At 41.6% G+C, this 16,289-nt stretch overlaps 2 protein-coding genes across 3 annotated transcripts; one reads left to right on the forward strand and one right to left on the reverse strand.

Moving 5' to 3' along the window:
• Positions 1-3,055: 3,055 nt before the first annotated feature.
• Positions 3,056-8,052, reverse strand: LOC140587555 (uncharacterized). 2 transcript variants are annotated; one of them, XM_072708802.1, is made up of 4 exons: positions 7,956-8,052; positions 6,599-7,596; positions 6,111-6,177; positions 3,056-5,170 (listed from the first exon to the last, which is right to left on the reverse strand). In XM_072708802.1, the coding sequence occupies exons 2-4, from the start codon at positions 7,406-7,408 to the stop codon at positions 5,025-5,027; spliced, it is 1,023 nt and encodes a 340-aa protein (XP_072564903.1). In that variant the 5' UTR covers positions 7,409-7,596; positions 7,956-8,052; the 3' UTR covers positions 3,056-5,024. The 2 variants fall into 2 exon arrangements, with proteins under 2 accessions (XP_072564903.1, XP_072564902.1); XM_072708801.1 differs by having other exon boundaries at positions 6,599-8,037.
• Positions 8,053-11,787: 3,735 nt separating this feature from the next.
• Positions 11,788-16,228, forward strand: LOC140587556 (uncharacterized; the record flags this gene model as incomplete). Its single annotated transcript, XM_072708803.1, has 1 exon — positions 11,788-16,228. A coding segment is annotated over exon 1 (4,441 nt), but the record flags the coding sequence as incomplete, so codon positions are not given.
• Positions 16,229-16,289: the final 61 nt, after the last annotated feature.

Raw genomic sequence — 16,289 nt, forward strand, 5'->3', positions numbered from 1 at the left:
ATATTTATATTTAACATTTACATTTAACATTTAGATTTATATTTACATTTAACTTTTACATTTAACATTTAGATTTATATTTACATTTAACTTTTACATTTAACATTTAGATATAAGTTAACATTTAACATTTATATTTACATTTAACTTTAATATTTACATTTAACTTTTATATTTACGTTTACATTTAACATTTATATTTGACATTTACATTTAATATTTATATATAGACATACCATTTATATTTACATATGATGAACAATTGTGCAAATAATCTACACAGCAAAAAATATGATGATCCACAACACCATTGACTTCTAGCTAAATGTCAGAAAATTGCTCTAAATGTTGAAAAAGTGGCAAGTACAAAAATGTTTCGTAACTTTACAAATGGCGCCCCATACAAGCGGCCTCAGGAGCGGAGCCAGGGCCATCAGAGACCTCTCCCCCCCAGAAAAAATCTGCCATGGCAACGGTATTTGCGGATTTTTTTACAACAGAGGAAAGAAGCACAAAGCCTTTGTCAGACATCATTGGTGAAGAGGTCACCTCATACAAAGCCACAGGCTGCATCTCTGTGGATGAAAACCCACTAGCATGGTGGAAGAGCAATGAGCATAAGTACCCTCACATTGCTAAGTTGGCACAACATAACCTCGCTGTCCCAGGTACATCTGTGCCAAGTGAGCGTGTTTTTTCAATGGCAGGGGACATAGTCACTGCAAGTAGGTCTCGCCTCTTGCCAGAAAATGTGGACAAACTGATATTCTTGCAGAAGAATATGAAAATAAAGTGAACAGAGGAGTGTTGTTTTTAAACAGTGCAGTGTGTTTGATTTTTATGCAACATTTTATACTGTAGGAATTATTAGCTCAAATAAATTTTAATATTCTCCACCAATATGTTTGAATTAATTAAAGTTTAATTAATTATTATTTAATGCTGATTATTAATCAATTGTTATGCCGAATGGTTGGCTCCTCCAAACTCAATTGCGGTATCCCTGTGAGTCTGTTAATGTGAGACTTAAATGGGATTCACTAATTACCAGTATCGCTTAGTAACCTGGGTTAGAAGGCTCGTCCAGCGAGCTGCATCACCAGGTAATGTACACGATTGGTAGCGAAGCTCCCCTCACGGCCAATGAGAGAGAGTCTCGCGATGTTTCAGGCGAGTTTGAGGTTCAGAGCGTGTAGCAAGATCGCACAATGGCAGGAACTTATTATGAGACACAATGACGGAGGCTAAAGTTGTGTAAAAGACATGCATTTATTCCTAACTAACACTACAACTAACATAAGACAGACATTACACCTAACACAAACAACAAACACGAAATAACGGAATAAAACAAACGATGTAATTATCAAAATGCAATGACCGGATTTAAATGAGTAACCTTAAATGGGAAATACTGTTCTGCAAAGCAAGCATAGTTTGTGGAAACACGACCCTAAAGTCTTATAGCAGGTTAAACAGAACAGCTTAAGTTGTTAGAATGAAAGGAAGTTGGTTTACTTGGTTGAAGAGTGGGGGGGGGGTCTTGGCAATTGATGGCAGAGCTGCTGAGCTGATGGCACTCAGGAAGGCGCGGTGTTTGGAGCAGTGGAGTGGAGTCCCTTTAGATTCTCTCTCCTGGTGAAGCTTTGTCTTGGGTGCTGTTCTCTGTTCAGCTGGGCCTTCACCGGAGGGTTTCTTGTGGGTTTCTCTTCTCCTGGGCTGATGTTCTCCTTCGGGCAGATGGTTTTCTCTGCGCTGCTGCTGGTTGTTCTCTGCGCTGGTTGGCGGTTGTTCTGCTTGCCTTTGTTCTGAGGTGCTAGATTTTTATGGTCTAAAGTTCATGAATAGGGATGACCAGGAATTTGACTCCTGGCCCAATGGCTGGCCATCCATTTGGCGGGCTTTCGGAAGGGGGTCTGTATCAGTCCTTTTGGGATTTATGGCCCGCCTGATTCTACCTTTACTGATGATTTTCATTAAGCTGTTATAACTTTTGATACATCCACTTTTATGGTAATCACTGACCAGATTTGGAATCAGGGGTGATTAACAATCAGTTTGATACCAAACATGCCATACCAGCTTCACAGGTACATACCTCATACCATCTGCATTAATTGATTAAACAATTAATTATTGTATCTATGTGACTGATTCACATCAGTATAGGATACAGGGGTTTTGGGTTGCACCTCAACAGATGTTACACTTTGTGCGGATATTACATCAAATATTCATATTACAAACAGCACATCTTATCCATAGATAGGCGTGGCCGTTAGTTTGTGGTAATATCAATATTATTATACCGTTAGTTTGTGTTAGGTGTAATGTCTGTCTTATGTTAGTTGTAGTGTTATGTTAGTTGTAGTGTTAGCTAGGAATAAATGCATGTCTTTTACACAACTTCAGCCTCCGTCATTGAGTACTCACAATAAAGTCCCTGCCTCTGTGCGATCTTGCTACACGCTCTGAACCTCAAACTCGCCTGAAACATCGCGAGACTCTCTCTCATCAGCCGTGAGGGGAGCTTCGCTACCACTCGTTTACATTACCTGGTGATGCAGCTCGCTGGACGAGCCTTCTAACCCAGGTTACTAAGCGATACTGGCAATTAGTGAATCCCATTTAAGTCTCACATTAACAGACTCACAGGGATACCGCAATTGAGTTTGGAGGAGCCGACCATTCGGCATAACGATTGGTTAATAATCAGCATTAAATATTAATTTATTAAACTTTAATTAATTTCAAACATATTGGTGGAGATATTAAAATTACCTGAGCTAATAATTCCTACATAAGAGACTGTTGAGTTAAAGAATTCTGTGTTAACCGAGACACAGATTCAAACAGGAATTTAGGATTGTTTTTGTTGTTCTATTAGTCTGGAGAGATACACAGACTTAGCAGTCACTTGTGCTTACCTATACTTAGAGAGGCTCTCTTTCCAGGCTGATATGAAAACTTCTAGTTTAGTTGAGCACCATTTGCACTCTAGCTTGCGTGAAGCCTATATAAATTCATGCATATGATCAGAGTACCAGGGGGCAGATTGCTTATCTCGATGATTTATTTTCTTATATGGAGCTACAAGACCTAGAGTGCTGCAAAGCGATTTCTCCATGTTCACAGTTACCTGTTCAATTTTATTTTCAATTGAGGCGCTACAATTTTTTTTTTTGTCTGGCATTGTATTTCAAATGTTAACAAATAATGATCTGAAAATGGAGGATTCTGAGGGATAATATACGGGCTCCACCAAAACACCATGGCTAAGAATCAAATCCAGGGTATGATTACAGGTATGAGTACACTGTTAAAAATTTATTGTAAATTTACAGGAAATTCCTGGCAACTAATTGCCGTGAATTTACGGCAAGAAATATACAGGTTATGTACAGGTTATGTATACAGGTTAACTCTCTAAAAGTTAGGACACATTGGTTACACTAATTTTCCAGATTCTTCTGGTATACCATGAGTTCTCTAAAAACTACACAAATGTGAAGTAAAAACATTAATAAACATAATAAAATCACATTTGAAAATAAAAATGTTACAAAAATGACATTTTGTACTATAAAAATCTACTATAAAAATCAAGATATCATTCCAATTTTGTTTAATCCTGTAGATCTAGCAAGTGTTTACCACCGTACAAAGTCTTATACCATTTGGATGAAGATAACTATTTTTTAAAATTTGGCAAACATCATTCATTGTATGTACAGTTGAAGTCAAATGTTTCTACACTTTGCAGATTCTGCAAAATGTTAACTATTTTAACAAAGTAAGAGGTTATTTTTTATGTAGTACTGGCCTGAACTAGATATTTCACATAAAAGACATTTACATATAGTCCATACGAGAAAATAGTTACATTTATAAAAAATTACCCTGTTTAAAAGTTTACATACACTTGATTCTTATTACTGTGGTCTTACCTGGATGATGTTATTTGTTTAGTGATAGTTGTTCGTAAGTCTCTTGTTTGTCCTGAGCAGTTAAGCTGACTGCTGTTCTTCAGAAAAATCCTTCAGCTCCCACAAACTCTGTAGTTTTTCAGCATTTTTGTGTATTTGAACCCTTTCCAACAAGGACTGAATGATTTTTAGAATCCATATTTTCACACTGAGAACAACTGAGGGACTCATATGCAGCTATCACAGAAGGTTCAAATGCTCACTGATGCTCCAGAAGGAAACACCATGCATTAAGAGTCAGGGGTTTGTGGGAGCCAAAGGAATTTTCTGAAGAACAGCGGTCAGTTTAACTGTTCAGGACAAACAGGAGACTAGCATTAAACAACTAGCATTAAACAAATAACACACAGCTGTGGATCATCTAGGTAAGAACACAGTAATAAGAATCAAGTGTATGTAAACTTTTGAACAGGGTAATTTTTATAAATTCAACTATTATTGTCTCTTATGGACTATACACGGTGTGCTGAATTATTAGGCAAGTTGAAATTCATACTTCATCATATTTTTTTTTACAAGAACATTTTACCAATCCCAAACCACTTCAATCTTAATAACTACTATTGGTTTTGTATTTTAATCATATATAAGTGATATATAATTGTCTGGGAAGGCTGAAAGTCAGAAACTCCTTATATTTAGGTGTGCCAAATTATTCAGCAAGTATTCTCTATCCAGATAAAATGAGCCAAGAAAGAGATTGAACTCAGACTAAAATTTAAAAATTATTGCATGCGCATGAGAAGGATGCAGTACTAATGTAATAATAGAATTAGTAAAGTTAAGGAATGACCACTGGGCAGCGAAATGCTCATTGGGTTAGCAGAGTCAGAAGAAATAGGTGGAGAAGAAAAGACATATTAACTGCAAAAGAATGAATAATTAATGTCAAGAATTAAGTGAGAAACCATCAGAAACCATTAAGTCTCCAGCGACATCATTTTCCAGAGCTGAACCTTCCTGGAGTCTCCAGAAGAGCAATGTGTCAGGTTCTCAGAGACTTTGTTTGAGTACAGAATCCTACAAAATGACCCTCACTTAATAAGAATAACATGCTGAAGTGTTGTGAGATCCATTAAGACTGAAGAATTTCGCTGCCACTCCATTCAAAAGATTGTTGTGGGGCCCCATCACGATCGTTCCTTCAATGGACATCATCCACTTGTCTGCGCTTAGTGGCTCTCCTAAAATGCATTAACACAATATAACTAAAAGAGCACTAGAAAGCTACAGGACAGGAGCAGGAACAGAAGGAAACACAAGACATCAGGGAGGTAACATTTAATGACCCACAATGAACTGAACAAAGGCAGGGGAACAAATACAGGAACTAATGACAAACACACAGGTGAAAACTCCTAGGGCAAACAAGGAGTGCATGGTCATTGGCAAACACAAGGGCAGAATCTGGGGAGCACATATTAGAAATCGAAACACAAACAAAGACAATGACAGGACAGAAACATTACAGTAATAGGCTTATACTGAACTACAGCCATTTCTTCCTTCTTATATATATGGAACAACAATTTAAAGGACTTAAAGCAAGGAAACTTTCTGTGCCGGAAATATGTTCAGGGTGCAGTCAAAAAGTTCAGTGTGCCTGTAAATTAAAAAAAAAATTTACCCAATTTAAAATTAGCTGCTAACCCCTTCAAAATAGTCTCCTTGTGCAGTGATATACAGTTCTCAGTGCTCCTGGCTTGGTTGGAACACTCGCTATTTAAGCATATCCAGTACCATCTGTGACGTTTTTTTGGATCTCCTCTACTGAGTCAAAAAGGTGACCCAGTTTTCATTTTAGAAAACTTGCACATTTTCCACGCACTATAAGTACATGTGCTGTCACATTGTAGCACGCTGGATACACTTAAATACTCTTAAAAAGCATTTCAACTGAAGCAGAAGCACTGGGAGCTGTGTATCACTGGAAAGAATACTACTACAAAGGGGATAGTGGCCAAAATTAAATCAGGTATATTTTAGCTTTTTATAGTCATAGTCAGTGCTTTGATTTCACTTCTTTATTATTTTTTTAATCTACAACAGCCATGTTTCAGAATTCCAGCACTGAAAAACCTTAAGCACTGTAATAATCCTTAACAAAATAAGGGAGGAATATACCTTGTACAATTAAGCATGGTGTGCTGGGTAGGGTCTCTTCCTGGATATCAGCAGCTATTGCAGATGGCTAGGGAACAAACAAACAAAAAAAACAAAAAAAAAAAAAAAGTGTATAAACATGACAAAATTTATAGCCAACAAATAACAGTTACAAATCTATTATTATTTTATTATTATTCCATACAGTCTAGCTTTGAGAAAAAGAAAATGTCTTACACTGAACACTGAATTAAAAAAATGGCTAATGCTTTTAAAATATGTATGCTACACTGTCTAAAACAGTAAAAGGATGTTAGCCAGTCAACGGCATAACATCTCCCAATAGAGGTTCAGACCATCTATGGAATATTAGAATAATTTGGAATAGATAGTTTGTGTGGAGACTATATTACCAACACAACAGTACTGCACGAGCAATTTACAAAACAACAGTTTGAGAGAACGAGCCAAAGTGTGTGTGTGTGTGTGCGCGCGCAAGTTATACTCACATCAGCTTTAAGAAAGATGCCATTCTCATTAAAGTGGGCAAGTAGGCATAGGATAATGCAGATGGCCTTGCTGCCGTTCACTTCTTGAAAGGCATCCAAGACTTCACTCACAGCTTTTGTCTTGTGTTGTTCAAAATACTCGATTATAGTCTTGCTTCTTTGCTCAATGGCTGCTGGGAGCTTCTCCAGAATGGAAATACCGGTCAGTTCACTAAAGTGAGAGAACAGACCCTTCAGGGAAAACAGAAATGGCCAGTCATCCTTGATTTTGGATATGCTGAGTGGAGGATCAGCATTGAGATCGCAGCGCTGGAGCATGTAAGTATTTTCATGCCATCTCTGGAACTCTCCTTTCTCTGCTCCTGCCATTCCAAATTGGGCATAAAGTTGCAGCATTTGCCTTTTCATTTCTTGCAAGCTTTCTTCTGTCTCCCCAGCGGGAAGTTCTTTGGGCTGCCACCGCACACATCCATACTGGTCCATGGGACCTCTTTCCTGCCTCCTCATTCCTGAAATAGAGGGCCTTTTCTGTCGGAGCCGTGCCATGGTGTTATTTCTATTTAAATGCTCAATTCTAGTTTTGAGTTGCTGTAAAAGAGAAGCTGCAGCTACATTATTATCACCATCTACATCACCAAAGCATTGGGGGTATTTCCGAACTATATCATTGGCAACCTGCGCACAGATCCCTCTTTTAGGGTTTGCATTGTGCTCTCTCATCTGATCAACAACACTTCTGATCATCGCTCTTCTCGCTGCTGGATTTGGTCTTGTTGAATTTGCGATAGCTGACTGTATCTCTGACGGCATTTTCTCCCAGTTTATTTTAAAATTTACGGGCCATGGTGTGTGTGGTGATGGCAGAAGTTGTCCTCTGGTGTTGAATGTTCTGGGTGTATCTGGGCAACACAGTGTTGAGGAGGTTTCCCGACTTCCAGGAGGAAACAGGGCAGAGGAGGGATCTGGACTTCCAGGGAGAAATGGGGCTGAAGAGGGATCTGAAATAAATATTTTGATCATTGTAACACTAATGTTTTATTCCAACACCCACAATGATATTTTCTACTTGAAGCAAAAACATTTACATACATTTTTATATTTACTTCCACATTTTCAAAGCTGGTAGTCTGAACTTTCAGGAGAAAGTGATATTTATACTAGAATGGTAGCTATATTTAAAAAGCTTACAAAACAAATAAAAATTACTTAAAAGACAACCTTAAAGATGGAATATAACAATTGAATGCAATTATTTACATAGAATGGAGAGAATATCCTCAAAGATTAGCTGGACCATGCTCTATTGTCAATAGACATAGTCCCTCTCCCACATCATTGAATAGGTAACATAACTTACTTTAAACAGTGACCACTTTTTCTTTTGGTACCACCTTTTGTTCTATTTAGTGTAACTGAATCTCTCTCTCCTGGGAGATATTAACAGAACCTTTTGGTGTAAAGGCACAAATGAGCCTTCTGCACTGGACTGGACGAAGGTAGGTCAGAAGATCATCTTCCTTCAAATAGCAGAGGTCCTCCCTGCTCTGCATGCCAAGGCTCTCCAGGCCTGTCATCAAGGATGCCAAGGTATCTGAGGGGAGCCCTGGAAGAGCAGCCAAGACAGCCTTGCTGATCTCCTCTGATGCAGCAGTCATTGTATTAGTAGGTTTCTGCAAACGAGTGATGGAGAGAGATTACTGGCATACCACACATCTCATAAGCTGGCAAAGGATAATAATCAAGCAGATCCTCATTCCTCACACAAACAAACTCCTCTTGGGCTGTCCCTAATACGCAATAGACCCCAATGTCACTCAATTTCACAAACAAATATTTTTCTGAGATGAAGAACACAGAACCATGGTGAACAATGACCAGCTCTATCTTGCCAACCTCCAATTCTTCTTCAGTTTTCCCCAACAAGATATACATGCCCTTTTTGTATGAAGTGCCCTTCACTGTCACTACATGAGATGCTACTGTATCTATAAATTCCAAATTCAAACCAACCACAGCCTTTCTGATTTTGTCACTGTAGTCATTTACGTAGAATGCTGTGCCCTTATCAAATAACACACTTGGCTGGAACATTTCACCGGCACTCAAATAGGCCTGGAAGAGCTGGTGTCGCTCGGCAACTGTCTTGCAGATGTTTTTGAAATTGTGCAACTTTCTAGCACATCTCTTGAAGAAAGAGTGCTTACTCTCAAACCTGAGAGTCCAAAGGCGAATTAGGGGGCCAAACTCTGTAATGAGCTGTGGATAATGAAGCAAATAGTGGTGTTTGGGCTTCAGGGACTGATCAGGAAAGAGCTGTCTTCGAAAGTATATGTAGTCCTCAATGAGTATTTTAAGATAAGCGACCTGATCTGTTGTGATTGCTGGTGCACAAATGAGTTCTACAATTTCTCTTAGCTGCAGCAGAAGTTGCCAAACTGCATCGTCACATGGATTCTTAATCCTATCTCCCACCAGTAGGGGTAGCAAACGAAGGAGACACCAGTTCTGGGCGGCATGTCCAGTAAGTTTATTGCTACCTGGTGAAACATCAGCTGGTTTGTCGTGGGCATCACTCCCCTGATACTTGAATTGATCTATGCACCTGTTGAGATGTAGATAACTAAAATGTTTATTCTTAACTAGATAACCAATAAACAAAGCAAGGTCACTCGAAACAATGCCTTCAAACAGGTCATGCCCAAGACATGGGGGCAGTCCAGGCTGGCAAACGTGAAAGAAGGATAGTTGGTTAAAAGGAGAGTCTGATTTAATGCCGACCTCAGAATTTCTTCCACTGGTGCCTAATTCCTGCAGATGATTCCGATAGGACTGTTCTGTTCGTGTGTTGCCACACAATAGTGGCGAGTTCTGAAAAGTAGTTCTATCTAAATCACAGTATCTGCAGAAGTAATGGCTCTTACTAAAGTTCTCAACAAAACCGCCGATACTGTGAGACCCTAAATTGTCACCTGAGATAGCACACAGTCGACCTTTGACAATTTGCCCATCACCTATTACAACACCAGTCTCCTCAAGAGCTTTCAGGTCTTTTATGAGAGGCTCAAATACCTTGTCTATCCCAAAATATTTAAATGCCTGCTCGTTGCACAAGAGAACAAGTTGCATTTTATCTGTGGTGGATCTGTTATGAGGCAAAATATCTGTCAGAGTTAGATAAACTGCTACAATCTTATGTTTCTTTTTTGAAGAGCCAAGTGGATTGACAACTTCGAACGCATCCTGATAGAGTATCAGACCAAGCGAGGATGGCTCCATTTTAAATAAAGGGTTGCACTGAGCTCCCTTCCCATCCATAATGTCCTGGAAAAGACCCTCTGATGATGGCTGGGAACGTGTTGCTGCATACTGTTCTTGAATAGATTTGCTTTTAAAAAGTGTAGCCAATGTTTCTTGAACAGGTACATACTGGGCAAATGATTCCCTACCTTTATCATCGGTACCTAACAACAGAGGCACAGGCTCAACATAATTAAAATATTTTTTAAAAGCGGTCTTTCTTTTCTGGTCTGTGCTCAAAGGCCCACTGTTACAGGCAGTGAGAAGATCTTCTTTTCTGAGTTCCACCATAATGTCATTGATTGTGGTGTCTGGGACTCCAAGGACAGTCAGTTTGTCACTTAAGTTATTAATAAAATTTGTCAGACTAATATCATGGACATCTTGATATCCCTCAATAATAGTCTGTATTGTAGTAGCAGGTAACAGTAGTTTAGCCTGAAGTTTAAGATAGAAGAGTGTGATATTTCGCAGAAAGAGGGATTCATCAACAGCAAGAGTCTCTTCTGGCTCATCATCAGAATGATCAGAGGGTGCACAAGAAGTAAAAGATTCAGTGGCAACAGAACTTTCTACATTACAGGGATCTACATGCACATGTAGCAGGGTTAAAATATTTTGTTTATTTCATGTTTCATTTGTTTTTATGACTAGGTGACAGAGGTGTGTTGCTGTGCACAGTATTGCTGTTGTTCTTTTGTTTTGATGTACATAAGGGTTATATCGGGCCATTCACTGTAATGTATATTGGGTTGAAGGGGACTTAGTGGAAAGTGGTTTACCTGGAGACTGTTAGGTAAGAGGGCAGGGATTGGGCTGGTAATCTTTGATTTATTGTGATTGGACAAAACTTCCGGGAGAGTTGCGCGCTCTTTGGAGGAGGGAAAAGAAGAAGAGGGACAGAGAGTCGTGTTTTTGGGGAACACCTAAAAAAGTGAAAGATTGTTCATCTATCTCCAGCCTAAGGGAATAGATAGAGTTTAAGGTGTCGGCTAGACATTTAAACGAGTTAACTCGAGTAAACGTAAATGGGCAGTCAATAGTGGTGAGGTCGTGCTAGACAGAAAGCATTCGGCCGAGCTGAAGACTAACGTCCTGCAGTTAGCCACGGGCTAAGGTGAGGACATTGCTGTGGTACTTTACTCGGCGTAGAAGAACCATCATCCACCTACAGAAGGGGGACGTGGAAATCTCCGTTGGGATCGACGACTCCTGGAACTGAGGGGAAAGAAGCTGTGTGGGCGCAACACGCTGCCGGACACCGCCCGCCCCTCGCTTTCCTCCTAACGCGACGAGGTATTGAAGTTTTATTCTTTTATGGGCTTAACAGAGCGAAGCGGCTGTGTTAATTTGTGGCCTCCACGATCACGAGCAACTAACCGGCCTGCAACGTAGAACTCTGGTTACTGGGTCGAACTCAATATCACATTTATGGTGAATGTGCAATTTTGTGAAATCTATTTTGGTAATTTGGTTTATATAGGTGTATAAGCTAGGTACTTAATTTTAAGTTAACGGGCAGATGCGAAGAAGTCCAGGGTATTTTGTTTAACTATCTTTTTATTTCCAGTTAGTAACAATTGCTTAAGTAAAGAGTGGTTGAATTTATTATATGCTCTTGTGTCGTGTCGGTTTGTTCTGAGTGCCTTCGTTTGTAATATGTGTATGAGTATACATATAACTAATCCCCGACGGCTATAGTTAGTAAATTTAGGTAAAAGAACTCAGGGGGCACCCCTATCGAGGTTTGTGTGTAACCTAGCCCACACGGTGTGGAAGAGGGGTGCTACATAAAATGGAGGCACCGCTGGGATCAGTCTTGGGGTATTAGTGAAGCGCTTAGTGCTAAAGCCGTGTTTTCTTTTTGAATAGTATATGTCCATTTGTTGAAAATGAGTGTTCGAACCAAGTTAGCTTTAGAGTTGAGGGGTTGGTGTCGGGGTTTGGAAATCAACGAAGCCCACTCGTTATTGGTTGCTATCCCTGATAGTGAGAGCGTCCCTGCGAATGAACAGATTGAAGAAATTGTACAATCAATTAAATGCTTAGGTCGTGTTCGTGTCAGAGGACAGGCATTCAGTTCTGAGCTTAATAGTGCCCTAGTCGTATGTGAGTGTAAGGAGCGTGTACAAAAAGACCGGGTTCCTTCGGAAATCGTTCCTGTTGTTGGGGGTGATCAGTGGCTTATAATATTAGCAGATCTTACTCCATCGCCCGATGCCCCACCTTCGTTGTCTGATTTCGGTGATAAACTGAAGGCTTTGTTACGGACAGAAGGCAGAACTGTGGAGGACATATATTCCTTGTTCCCTCCCGCACGCTCTTTGGCAGGTACCACTGAATCGGTATTGAGTGCCGTGGGAGAATTTTTGGAGAGATCCAGAAAGCCCTTTACAGAGGGGGGCAGCTATAAGCGTTTGAGAGTTTTCTCAGGTGTGTTGCCTACACCGGGTGGCGAAGACTCGTTCGAACAATGGAAGGAGCAGGCACTACTCTTTATCGAAGAGTCTGACTGTTCCGAGAGAGAGAAAAGAAGGCGGTTGGTTGAAAGTCTCAGGGGTCCAGCTTTTGAGATAGTTAAGGCAGCCCGTACTGCAAAGGCGGATATTACTCCCGCAGAGTGCGTTGCGTCCCTGGATGATGCGTTTGGATCTGCAGAATCAGGCGAGGACCTGTATTTTGCATTCAGACTACTTCAGCAGCAAGCAGATGAGAAATTGTCTGGGTTTTTAAGGCGCCTTGAACAGTCCTTGCTAAGAGTAGTGGAAAGAGGAGGCGTGGCCCCGGCTTGGGCCGCTACCGCACGTATAGAGCAGTTACTAAGGGGAGCCAAGTACTCTGAGTTAATGTTAGTTAACCTCCGTTTGAGAGAACGGAAAGGGAACCCACCGACCTTTTTGCAGCTCTTAAAAGAGATACGTACAGAGGAGGAATATGAAGTTTCAAGAACCAAGATTGGGACCTCTGTTAGTTATGGGAGCGTGCAAATGAGTAGGGAGTCACCACAGTCAGCGATCCAGAGTTTAAAGCTAGAGGTTAAAGAGCTGAAAAGCTTGGTTTCGGCCGCAGCGGTTAGGACTGTGCCTAGTCAGACAGAGGGCGCAGGGGCGGGTGTGACCCGAACCGGTGTAGTGGACCTTCGGCAAGAGTCGGAAATAGCGGCGTTAAAGAAACAAGTTAAGCGACTGCAGGACAAGTTGAATAATAAAATGACTGATAACAGGTCGTCAGTCCCAATTTCGGCTGTTGAAGCACCTAAACGAGCCTCTAATTCCTCCCGTAGCCCTACCGATGATGAGCGGTTTTGCTATAGATGTGGAGAAAATGGGCACTTTGCAGCTAAATGTCAGAACTTGGGAGATCAAGCTAAAGTTATAAAGAGACTTGTTCAGGCTTTGAGAATCAGTAAAGGCAAGGAAGGTAAAGGTACCATAGTGAGTGAAGTTAACTGTGATGCAATGAAAGGGGCGGCCACTACACCGAAGGTGGCGCAAGTCCCTGATGGTTTGATTGGTCCGCCTAGCCTTGTGCCTTTAAAAGTTAACGGCATCCCGTGTAAAGCGTTGTTGGACAGTGGCTCACAGGTCACTATCATATTTGAGTCCTGGTACAGGGAGCATCTAACCAGTATTCCCATTCAACCAGTGGCAGGTTTGAACTTGTGGGGTCTGAGTGATTCTCAGGTAAGCTATCCATATAGGGGTTATGTGGTAGTGGATGTTGAGTACCCAGCAGAAATCATTGGATCTTGCAAGACGGTTTCAATTCCTGCCCTCATATGCCCAAATCCTAAAACTTCTGATCAGGTTTCGGTCATTGTTGGGACAAATGCCAGTCATGTTAGGCGGCTGGTGCAGCAGTGTAGGGAAAGAGGAATTGATGTCGCTCATGCGTTTGGCATACAGACCCGTAATGCCGACGTAAAGTGTTCATCGAACACTAGCCAACCTACGGTAGAATTAGATTATGAGGTTGGGTGTGTGAAATGGCAGGGGCCAGGCACATTGATGCTGGGTCCAGGTCAGGAGGCGAATGTAATCTGTAAAGCCGAAGTAAAGCCCGATGTTAGTAGAGAAATATTGATGGTCGATGCTTCACCTATTGCTCCGCTTCCGGTAGGGGTCTTCCTTCAGCCGATGGTGGTGCCAGGCAGTGCAGTGGAGGCCGTCAGTTTTAGAGTCTTGGTGAGAAATGAGTCATCCAGACAGACTGTTATACCAGTGGGTACTGTCATTGGTAGGTTGCAGCTTACTGATTCGGTGACCACAATGGCGTCCGAAAGAACGAAAGTAGATAAGTTGAATGCTGATTTGATTAATTTTGGGGACTCGCCCGTTCCTGAAGAATGGAAAGTCAGGTTGTGCAAAAAGCTGTCTCTGAGATCCCATGTATTCTCCCTACATGAATGGGATGTGGGTGTGGCCAAGGGAGTGGAGCATAAGATCAGATTAGCTGATCCTAGTCCGTTCCGCTTGCGCTCGCGATGTATTCCACCCGCAGACATGGAGGATGTGAGGAAGCACCTCCAGGAGTTGCTTCGGGCAGGCATCATTAGAGAATCTCGCAGTCCTTATGCCTCACCAATAGTAGTGGTTAGGAAGAAAAGTGGTGCAGTGCGAATGTGCATAGACTATAGGCTGCTGAATGGCAGGACAATTCCAGATCAATATACCACACCTTGTATTGATGAAGTATTGAATGTGCTGTGCGGGAGTAAATGGTTCTCGGTCCTGGATCTTAGAAGTGGTTACTATCAAATAGCGATGAATGAAGAAGACAAGGAGAAGACAGCATTTATATGCCCTTTAGGTTTTTATGAGTTTGAAAGAATGCCACAGGGGATATCGGGGGCCCCAGCAACTTTTCAGCGCTTAATGGAGAGGGCCGTAGGGGATATGAACTTGCTGCAAGTGATTGTGTACTTAGATGATCTCATTGTGTTCGGCAGGTCTCTTGAAGAGCACGAGGAGAGATTGCTGAAGGTTTTGGATCGTCTTGGGGAGGTGGGGCTGAAATTGTCTTTAGATAAGTGCCAGATATGTATGTCAAAGGTTAAGTATCTGGGACACATTGTTTCAGCCCAGGGTGTGTCCCCGGACCCCACAAAGATTGAGGCAGTCACTAGCTGGCCTAAGCCTGTTAATTTGAAAACCTTGCAGTCATTCCTTGGATTCTGCGGTTACTATCGTAGGTTCATTGAGAATTATGCTGCCATTGTGAAACCGTTGACCGATCTGACAAAAGGCTATGAGCCTAAACAGAAGAGTTTAAAGCAAGCCATTAAAGCAGTCGATTCTTATCCGAAAGAGTCGAGTCCTTTTGGCTCAAGATGGACTGATGACTGTGATAGAGCTTTCCATGACGTTATAGATTGCCTAACACATGCTCCAGTTTTGGCTTTTGCTGACCCAAAGAAGCCATATGTCTTACATGTAGATGCCAGTTTGAAGGGTCTGGGAGCAGTTCTTTATCAGGAATATCCTGAGGGCCTGAGGCCGGTGGCCTTTGCCAGCCGTAAGCTAAAGCCGTCAGAGAAGAACTACCCTATTCACCAACTAGAGTTTCTATCTTTGAAGTGGGCTGTAGTGGACAAGCTGCACGATTATTTGTATGGCGCAAATTTCACTGTTCGTACAGATAATAATCCCCTTACATATATCCTCACCTCAGCTAAGCTTAGTGCGGTTGGACATAGGTGGTTAGCTGCGCTGTCCACTTACACTTTCGATGTGAAATATCGCCCTGGTCGTCATAACATAGATGCGGACTTGTTGTCACGAAATATGTCAGATGAGAAGGCAGAGGAGTGGGTGACTATACCTCAAACTGGAGTTAAGTCCATCTGTCAGTGTCTCAAGGTTCAAATGTCGGAGAGTGAGCCTGTCCGATGTGTTGATCAGTTAGGTGCTCATCCTAATGGTGTGCCAGCAGCCTATTGTTGTCCCACGCAATTGGGGTTGACCGCGTTGGAACAAGTGTCCAGCAAGGAACTAAGAGATGCGCAAGAAGCAGACAACCTCATAGGACCCGTAATGCAGACTATTCGGAGTGGAAGTTGGCCTGTGGGTGTGAAACCTAGTCGTGAGCTGTCTAATATGAGACGGGAGCTAGGGAAGATGATTATAAGAGATGGACTCCTCTATCGACGGAGCCAAAGAGGTTCCAGAGACGAGAAGGTTCAGCTAGTTTTGCCAAAGCGGTTCCAGGAGACTGTGTTAAGGTCTCGGCACGATGACCAAGGACATTTAGGGGTTGAAAAGACGTTTGAGCTCGCTCGGAGTCGATTTTTCTGGCCTAAGATGGTCGGAGAGATTGAGCGATACATAAAAAGCTGTGGGCAATGTGTTGCATTTAAGTCGCCATGCCAAAGGTTTGCCCCTTTGCAACAGATCAA

Source organism: Paramormyrops kingsleyae, unplaced genomic scaffold (genome assembly GCF_048594095.1).
Source record: "Paramormyrops kingsleyae isolate MSU_618 unplaced genomic scaffold, PKINGS_0.4 ups343, whole genome shotgun sequence".
Taxonomy (NCBI): Eukaryota; Metazoa; Chordata; class Actinopteri; order Osteoglossiformes; family Mormyridae; genus Paramormyrops; species Paramormyrops kingsleyae.

Bases quoted from the DNA above. Each gene is read 5' to 3' on its own strand.
- LOC140587555 (XM_072708801.1), bottom strand. From the start codon at position 7,618: ATGATCAAAATATTTATTTCAGATCCCTCTTCAGCCCCATTTCTCCCT. The intron at 6,178-6,598 runs GTGAGTATAACT...TTTGTTCCCTAG, and splicing joins GCATCTTTCTTAAAGCTGAT to CCATCTGCAATAGCTGCTGA. The intron at 5,171-6,110 runs GTATATTCCTCC...AATGCATTTTAG, and splicing joins ACCATGCTTAATTGTACAAG to GAGAGCCACTAAGCGCAGAC.